The 9,305-nt window shown below is 34.9% G+C and overlaps 1 protein-coding gene across 3 annotated transcripts in view; it reads left to right on the plus strand.

The window, feature by feature from the left end:
* The window catches only part of LOC140003093 (noelin-3-like), a 47,931-nt gene extending 40,559 nt beyond the window's left edge, over window positions 1-7,372 (plus strand). The window contains exons 3-4 of one of the 3 annotated variants that reach the window (XM_072041896.1): window positions 2,196-2,351; window positions 6,208-6,986. In XM_072041896.1, coding sequence (XP_071897997.1) covers window positions 2,196-2,351; window positions 6,208-6,456 — 405 coding nt within the window. In that variant the 3' untranslated portion in view covers window positions 6,457-6,986. Of the gene's footprint in view, window positions 1-2,195; window positions 2,352-6,207 lie in introns of all 3 variants that reach the window. The other 2 variants (XM_072041895.1, XM_072041897.1) reach the window with 2 other exon arrangements.
* The last annotated feature ends 1,933 nt before the right edge of the window (window positions 7,373-9,305 follow it).

A 9,305-nucleotide genomic window follows, 5' to 3' on the forward strand; every position in this document is an offset into this window, starting at 1 on the left:
AACCATGAAAACACAAACTATTATTCTGCATTCCCTGTGTAGGTAACCAAGTTTATAGTTACTGTGTAACAGCTAGTAGTTCATACCCTGAGGGACTGAGACAGAGCATTTGAACAGCAACAGCAGAAAGCAACATAAAATGTAGACCCCCCCCAAAAAAATGCATTTTTCAGCATACAATTTTCAGTATTTTTTCAGCTATAGAAAAATCACTCCAATGCTAAATCCAGCAGATGTTCCCTTCATAAACCTCCATGAACTTCAGGAGGGACTTAATTTCAGTTTTTGACAGAGTCCATAGCATGACATGTAACTAAGTAGTTTTAGAAACTTCCCAAAAACAATCCCTTTCTCAGAAGAAAGTTTTTCAACTTATGTAAAATGTAAAGGAGAAAAGTAGAAATGTAGAAAGTAGAAATGTAAAGGAGATGGGAGGACAGGCAGTCATGTTTGCTCCTGATACCCATCTTCAGTTATTTCTCCTTGCCCTCTCCTCCACAGAATATATTAACAGGTTTTAATGAGCTATTTTTCCATCTCAGGGTCCCAAGGAAATAAAACATCAGAATTTTTCCAAGCTAAATACGTTGGTGAGGGTAGAGTCTCCTAGAATGGGGTTCACACCACCTTCATATTGTTCCAAAACTGATAAAAATCCCAGCCAAACTCAATTAGTTGGCTTTCCACTTACCATCTATGACAGGAGGTAGGAACGATCAAAATTCAGGATAAGACCTAATTCAGTAAACGTGTTAGCTATGACCGCCAAACAGCCAGTAATTTTTAAGCCTAATTAATGTTTTTCATCTTTAACAACAAGCCTGCCCTCTTACTCACCATTCCTACAGATTTCATGGTACTCAGCAGATGCAGCTTGAGAACAGGTACAAAATGAAGTCACAGAGAAAAACCTGTGGCTTTGTGTGTCAACAAAAATACCTACAGACCTGTGGACCATGTGTGTCACCACAAAACCGAAGAACTACTTGCTTGCTCAACAGTTGGAAAGCAAAGAAGAAATAAAAACGTTACTTTTTCACTTAAAAATACTTCTAGGAACTGCCAATGGTAACCGTCCAAAAGCTGATTTGTACTATTTTAAGTATATATTTTTCTGAATCCCCGCAGTCTGTAGGTTACAACATATTAATTTCAAATACAAATATTAGTTTAAATTTTACATGCTCTTGCAGACAACAGGAGTACTGCTACTTTTGTGGTTTATTAGGAAGGTCAATTTTTTTTTTTTGAGACAAAACTTCAATACAGCACTTAATATTCTTTTTTTTTTTTTTCATAGTCCACTTTTTTCCCGTTTTAGTGGACGGAACACTTACTGTCAAATAATAACTGCATTTGCAAAATGTGTCATGTTTATGACTGGGAAAAACATTGCTTTTATAATAGGCACTGCTAGATAATTATAATTATCTATATATAGATATATATATATCCATATATATTATATAGATATATAATTAACTCCAGATGAAAAGTCCTTGCCTCATTTTAGTGAAAGTGCTAAATGAGGTCACTTGCAGTACTACAGTTTCCTGAACAGTCACTTATCTATAAAAAATGATTTTCTACTATTAAAACAATTGGCTGAAGTTTCTAATTTTATACTTGTAAAACCACAAGCAAATCCCAATTTAATGATGGCCCCATCCCAGCTTATCTCTGGACAGTCTCATGTATTCCTTATAGTGAATTATTATACCAATGCCTACTAGGTATGAAAATCACACTCTTCGTAACAGCCCAGAAATTTTCTCCTAATCTTAGTCCTGTTCCTCAAGTGGAGGAGGAAACACATGGTGCATGGAGCATCCTGAAGAACAGGCAGCATCTACTACAAAAGACAAAGTAGCCTCTAACAATTAACAGCATTTTTCCAGCCCATTGAAAATGGTGCTGAAAGGATCCCCCTCTCTACCTCAAAGAAACTATCCAAATACTCTGTGGCTCTAAGATCTCAGTCCCGCTAGCCCTCTGTTAGCGCTGTTCCCCAATTTTTGTACTGTCATGCAGTTATGGAATTTAAAACCTATACTGTGGTATAAATGGCTCACAGCTAAAGCCTTGACATAAGTACATTTTATTGCCTGACATTTAACTATCTGAGCAGGGAAAAAAAAAAAAAAAAAAAAGTAAAGCAACAAAAAGTGCATTTAGAGAGTGTTCTTCTTTAACAGGTTCAGAATATGTCCCAATCTATTGAAGTTTTAAATCTACGGACTCAGAGGGATTTCCAGTATGTTTTAAAAATGGAAACACAAATGAAAGGGCTGAAGGCCAAGTTTCGGCAAATTGAAGATGATCGGAAGACATTAATGACAAAGCATTTTCAAGTAGGTTTTATTTTAACAATAACTTTGAAAGCCTGCTGGAAGCGATGTACTAAGCAGCAATGCATGGACTGCTAAGATCTCAGCTTGAAATGTTCATACAAGAGCAACATTAAAATGAAAAGCGTAATAAGATTTCCTTTATGATAATAATCTTTTGCTCTGTTCAATTTAATTGTACTAGGAAGTAACCATTAATTATTAAGATATTGGAGATATGTCACTAGAAACAGATTCCTGTTTTTCCTGTATCATTGTGCATGTCATACTGAGAAATTTATATTCATTCAAGCTCCAGTGATAAATGGGCAGATCCAATGGAATTAATAGCAAGTAACTAGAGAGTTCTGCACTTTTACTGCTGCCTGACATTCACTGCAGTTGAAGGGAAGAAAGCCTATAATAAATCAGGTTGTTGTAATTTTTATCCAGTAGAATTAAGATCTAATTTCGTGTCTGAAGGTTTGCTATTCTGAGTTTGGGATAGGGGAGGAGGGCAATCATTCCCAGTCGCATCTGTATGATTAAAAAAAGACTTCTAAGGAATTTTAATGACAAGAAAAAAACACAAGCCAATCTTTTTGTGAGGAAGGAGAGTTGCAAAGATTACAAAACAGCTTTGTGTATTCTGAGAGGAAAAAAAAAAAAAACAAAACACCTATTTGAAGTACTTTTAAGGAGAAAAATTTACAAAAACATAGTTAAGTTCTTCAAATATCAAGTCTGATAAACAGTATTTCAGGTTGCAAGACAGCAAGGTAGAATCTAAAAAATATATTACAAAGCTTACATTAACAAAATTTATATTTAAACCCTTCATGAAACACAAAATGGACATACTTTTCTAATCAGCATTAAAGTTACATACCTAAACAATTACATAGCTAATTTATTTTCCAGAGACACTGAATATTCTGGACTTAATAGCATCAGGAATTAAATACTTTAATGATCTGACTACCAAACATTATTCTTTGTCATCACTCTTCATATAGGAGGCTGAACACATTCTTCTAGTAATTTTCAGGTAGTAAAGCTCTGCAATTTTTCCTTTTATCACTCATTGCTACAACACATTTCTATAATGCCATTATATATTCTTTATCCTCATAATAGTTTTTCTTGAACAAAATATCAAAATTTGACTGTCTGATATGTGATGTCAAAGGTAGCAGACTCCTGCAGTATTCTAACCTTTTAAATATTCAGCATTTATATTGGTCAGACATTTAACCTCAGTTTGATAGTTTGCCAGGAGCATAAAGCAGATTTCCAGCCAATCAAATGATAGAGGAATTTAGAAGGTCAACATCACACAACATGCTGCTGGCTTTCTGAAATTCAGCCTACTAACATTCCAGTGCTTTATCTTACCTGAGACACAGGAACTTCTTGATATAACAAAACCCCTCACACCAGCAGGTGCAAAGCACCAGAATATGCCTACCACCCATTCATTTTGCAGTACAATTTAGTTCCTGTGCCACGGATCACAGCAACAAGTTAGGAACGTCAGCAAACACTATGGTTTTGGTTTTGTTTTGTTTTTCATGAAAACGCCAAAAACATCTTTATATCATTTACTGAAGCGGGATGTTTTATGCTATGGTTCCATGTTTCTGAGAGCCAAATAGAACAAATTTGATCCAGGTCACACTTGAGAATATGGTCATATTTCTGTCAAATCAGCATTCATGCCAGGCAAAAGATATTTGGTCCCCCCCAAAAAAGTTACAGCAGTTTGCTCAAATGATACCTCATCTGACATAAATTCTGTCAGGAATAAGTTACCTCCACTAATTCTCCTAAACTCATCATCTTGCTGAGTTTTGTTTTTCCATCCATGATTTACCCATGATTTTTGACTGCTTACTGCCCCTAGAACCAAAGCCTAAGTTCATCATTTCAAAATCAAATATAAACTTTTGGCTTTTTGTGCATTCCACATCACAAAACCTAGTCTCGTTATCAAGAAAGACACAACTGTTTGTTTTTTACAGATATATTAGGCTCAAGATGAATTTTTAATAAGGATAGTCAAATAAAAAATAGTTTTAACTGTAGACAAAAACTCTTCATTTCTTCCTGTCCACCTCAATAATTCTGCTAATATTCTATAATTGGAAGACCCTTTGAGAACAGAGCCAAAGATACAAAGAAAACTTCTGATGGTTTCTAATCCATTTATAACAACATATCTCTTTGTAATTTAAAATGCCACTTCCTAGATATTAAGATAACCTGCATGCAAACTATTCTTTCCAACTCCACATATAGGCCTTTATTTTGAGCAAATAATAATTCCAATATGAAAACCATTGTTAAAACTGCATGGATGAGCTGAGCACTGAAGAGACGTAAAACTCTCAAGCTGTTCTAGAACACGTTTGAGAGGTAAAAACTCAGAGGCAGATCTTCAAGCAAATCTAATGCCAACCCTGACTATCAGCTTCTTTCACATCTCCTCAGTAGAAAAGCATTCTGTTTGACATTATGTTATTTATTTTGAAAATGTTTTACCATGCTTATTGCATCCATTTATACGAGTGATGTAACAAACTGTACGTATCTCCGTGCATCTCATTGACTATACTAACTAATGACCACATTTGCTTCTGCACCTCTTCTTTGTGCTTGGGCATCCATTTAGTTCTCTTCTGCTTTCCCTTTTAATCTGCTGACTATTCCATCTATTCCTTCAGGACTCCATTTTCTAATCTCTTCAATAGCCTCTCCCTGTGTGTCCTCATCCATTCTCAGTCTCTATTATCACCTAATATTAGTGCCTAACAAGTCTCTATTTCCACCCTTTTTCTTGTTTTGTCCAGGCTTGCATCTCCTCATGCCTCTGGCATTTGCTCACAGAAGTCCTGCTGTTTTCTCAAAATATAAACAGATATGCAAATCAAGGGCAAACCTACAAGCTTTTCATAAAGCAAAACCTTTTGATTGCAAGGATTATTGAGGTTATCTACAGAAAAAAAAAAATAATAAAATAAAAATAAAAAGAAAGAAAAAAATAACCTCAATCTAGACTAATTTAGTAAAGATTAAGTTTACTGCATTTAAAAGAATTATTACAAAAACAAAATATAAGCAGTCATTATAAGTTACAAAGAGAAATTCTCAATGTACATGACAAAAGTCTGAGAAAGGGGCAACCAAGAATTCCCAAGTGGAGCCTTGCTTTCCTTAATTGATATTTAGGAACAGGAGTGGTGACAAAATACCAATTGCACATAGCAATAAAATGATTTGCTACAGTCCAGAACAAAGAACGCCTGAGGAAGTTCAAAGGCACCTAGTGATGTAGAAGTACCACAAGTACAAAACAGTTTAAGAACCATGGATTTTTCACTTCAGAAGAAAGAGGTATATATCACTGTGTCCAGATCAGAACTAAACAGGGTCCAACAGATATTTAGGAAAAAATGAACTCAGTATTTCTAAGGAGTGAAATAAAAATGAACAGCTTACCCACTATAGATCAGGTGTGATGTTTTTGACTGTCACCAGGTGTTCAGGTCTAATCACCTTTTCTCAGGAAGATACAGTCCATGGGGGTTTATATCCTCTGGATGGAAAGTCAGACCCTCAACAGGTCTGGTTCAGATCACTGGAAGGTAATCATATACCTCAGTAGAAATAAACTATCATCTCACACATTTTGTCTACTGCTTACTGCCATTAATTCTGAGATTTCTAAGACTTTCACAGTACACTGAAATAATAGCTCTAACTAAAATCAATAGTCATTTTTGAGTCATTTTAATAATCAGGCATAAATATTACATAACAGGGAATAAGAGGATTTAATTCCTTTAAACTGCTCTAATACGCATTTGATTACCTTTAACAGGAGTTGAAAGAAAAGATGGATGAGCTCCTGCCACTGATCCCAGTTCTGGAACAATACAAAACTGATGCCAAACTAATCACCCAGTTCAAGGAAGAAATTAGGAATCTGTCTACTGTACTCACTGGGATTCAAGAAGAGATTGGTGCTTATGACTATGAGGAACTACACCAGCGGGTGCTCAGTTTAGAAACCAGGCTTCGAGACTGCATGAAAAAGCTCAGTAAGTTTACTGTTTCTTGTCAGATTTGATCCCACAGCTGTACATTTTTGGTTTTCTCTATAGCAGGATGAAGTTTTCTTTTTTGATGAAAGTCTGAGCTATATTCAGGAAAATTAAGAAAACATTTAGGAAAAAATTCTTCACCAAAAGGGTTGTGAAGCATTGGAACATGCTGGCCAGGGTAGTAGTTGAGTCACCATCCCTGAAGGTATTCAAAAAATGTGTAGATGTGGTGCTTACTGGCATGGTTTAACGGTGGACTTGGTAGTGCTAGGTAAAAGGTTAGACTAGATGATCTTAGAGGGCTTTTCCAATCTCAATGACTCTCTAATTCCATACTCTGATCTGTGCTACCCTAAAAAATGTCAAGAGTAACTCCTCTTAAGGTTAGTCATACCCCTCAAAATTTGCGCCAACGTATTTTAGATAATTACCTACCCTACTTTATACAAAAGGAACTGAGATGGAAAATTATAAAAGATAGCAACTTTAAATCTAAGAGACTTACAACTCATTGGGGAGATACAAAGGTTCTTTCTAAAAAGTTCAGACGGGCTTTTCTATTTAAGTCATTTTTGGTTAATCAGTGTGAAAAAAACAATAGTCAGAAGTAGACTGGAATCAGTTTGGCACTGTCCATGATACAAATCTTGCTATGACACCTGAGAGCCCACTCCAACTGCACTGTCTTTAGACCTGTAATACCAGCATTAAGACAGATATGCCACTTTCCCATCTGGAACACAACAAAATTAGCATTATATCTAATTTAGTGGAGTGAAGCATGATTTTTTTTTTTGAAAACACAGCAAAAATCCATCATGAGCACTGCACTAGATTTACATCAGGCAGCCTCCATCTTTATTGCTCATGTTGCTGGCTTTTGTTAGAAAAAGTTGATGTTCAGCATCTCCAAAAATCAGCACTAGCTCAGTATTAGCTACCAAAACTAAAAGTCTGAAGTATCGTTAAGTGTCAACCTTAACTTCCATTACGCAAGCAGGGTAATTGGTACCCACCCACTTTGCAGCCATGATGCAAAGTCTGCCCTCAGAATGCACGCACTGACTTTGAGAAACCTGATAAAAATAAATTAGCTTAAAGAGAGGAATTATTTTTCTGATTCTGATTGTCTTTTATGTATGTGGACCAAAATGCTAATTGTATGAAGTATCACTGAGAAATTAGGAATTTCTTTTATCAAGTAATGCAGTTCTCATGGTAATAATGAACTATCGAGGAGTAATTTTTTCTTTCTTATATATAATATTCCATGGTAATTCTATTACACTTATTTCAATTAAATTCTAGTGATAATACTTAAATTGGTCATTAAGGAAAAGTATTTTTGTTCATAAAAGTGAAAATGTGTTATTTTGAATATTTATTACCTTAATTATGAATTTCGTTGCTGTTCAAAATATATTTTATAGTATTTTTAAAGAAGGGTATTTCTGACAAAAGGAGTAGAAAATCAAGAAAATCTGAAAAACTCTACTAACATATTTAAGTTACCTCACAGTTTATGGCAATTTTACTTAAATATTGAAATATAAAAATAGCAAGCACCTCAACAACATCTTGCCAAAAGGAACTGAAAAGACTCCCAAAATGCCATGTCCAATAATGAATGAAATAGCAATTCAGTGAAATCAGTAGGAAATTTTCAGTGTTACAATTAAGTGTTCATTGAATGGCTTTTGATAATATTTTCAAAGACATAAATATCAATTGAATGTTTAATTGCCTTTGAGGTTTCATAAATATGGCCTCTGCAAGCAGTGTAAAATGTGCTTTAAATTTAATATTTACAGAAACAATTAGAAGAATCAGTACCTGAGATTGCAACTTTTAAAACAAGCAATGGATATACCTACATACATATAGATAGATAGATAAACAAACAACAAACAAACAAAAAAACAGCAGTATCTGATGAGTTAACATTGGCTTTTTCATGTTGAATGTTTAATAATAAATAAGTTTTCACAACAACCACAAGGCACTGACAGGTCAGCCAAGTTTTCACTGTAATAGACAACAGAGACATACATCATTTTTAGAAAAGGTATACCTCTGAATTTTAACAAGTCTTTCTGTTGTTCAGATTGTGTCAAAGTAGGAGGGCAGCTGAGAAATAGATATGGTGTTGGCTATGTTCGTACTTCCTAATTTTTATACAGCTTTGTAGCTAAGATGACAAGTTGCCCTTTCCAATCTGGTGGGTAATATTTTGATACATACTTTGAAAGCAGCAGAACACTGGAGATGAAACTTAAAACCAGACCTTAATATAACGTAAATCACTACAATGCTATTGGACTCCTTGGCTTGATGCAGAAGCCAAGTAACCTACATTTAGGATTGCCCAGCTTAGTGGTGATAGTGTTTCTAGCTGGGGGAACATTATGCTAGGTATCAGTATTAGCATCATCTACAGTTTCCTTCTCTTGATGTTTGTTACTAGACAAACTTGGACACTTTGCTTGTAAGAATGTTTGCATAACGCAATGCAATGCCTCTCAGCAGGATTCATTACCTCCAGTGGACACCTTGCTAAAGCAGTTTTACGGCTTCCAATGCTGAGGTAGCTTAGACATCTTTGCATGCCACTTCACTGTGCTGCATTGATCATGTTTTGTTGACATATATATGTATCATAGCATAAATCAAATTATCCAAACGCCCACTTGGGTTTTGGATAATGATGACACTGTTTTTCAAGTCAGCCACCCTAGCATTTATGTGTGTCCATTATTTTTTTTTTTTTAATTTTCTGATTCACCTTGTTTATACATCCCAGGACTACATATACATTTGCTGTAATATGAAAAATTAATTTTATTTATTTATTACAAATAGGTTTGTTTTGGTTTGG

This window comes from Anas platyrhynchos, chromosome 8 (assembly GCF_047663525.1).
Source record: "Anas platyrhynchos isolate ZD024472 breed Pekin duck chromosome 8, IASCAAS_PekinDuck_T2T, whole genome shotgun sequence".
Taxonomy (NCBI): Eukaryota; Metazoa; Chordata; class Aves; order Anseriformes; family Anatidae; genus Anas; species Anas platyrhynchos.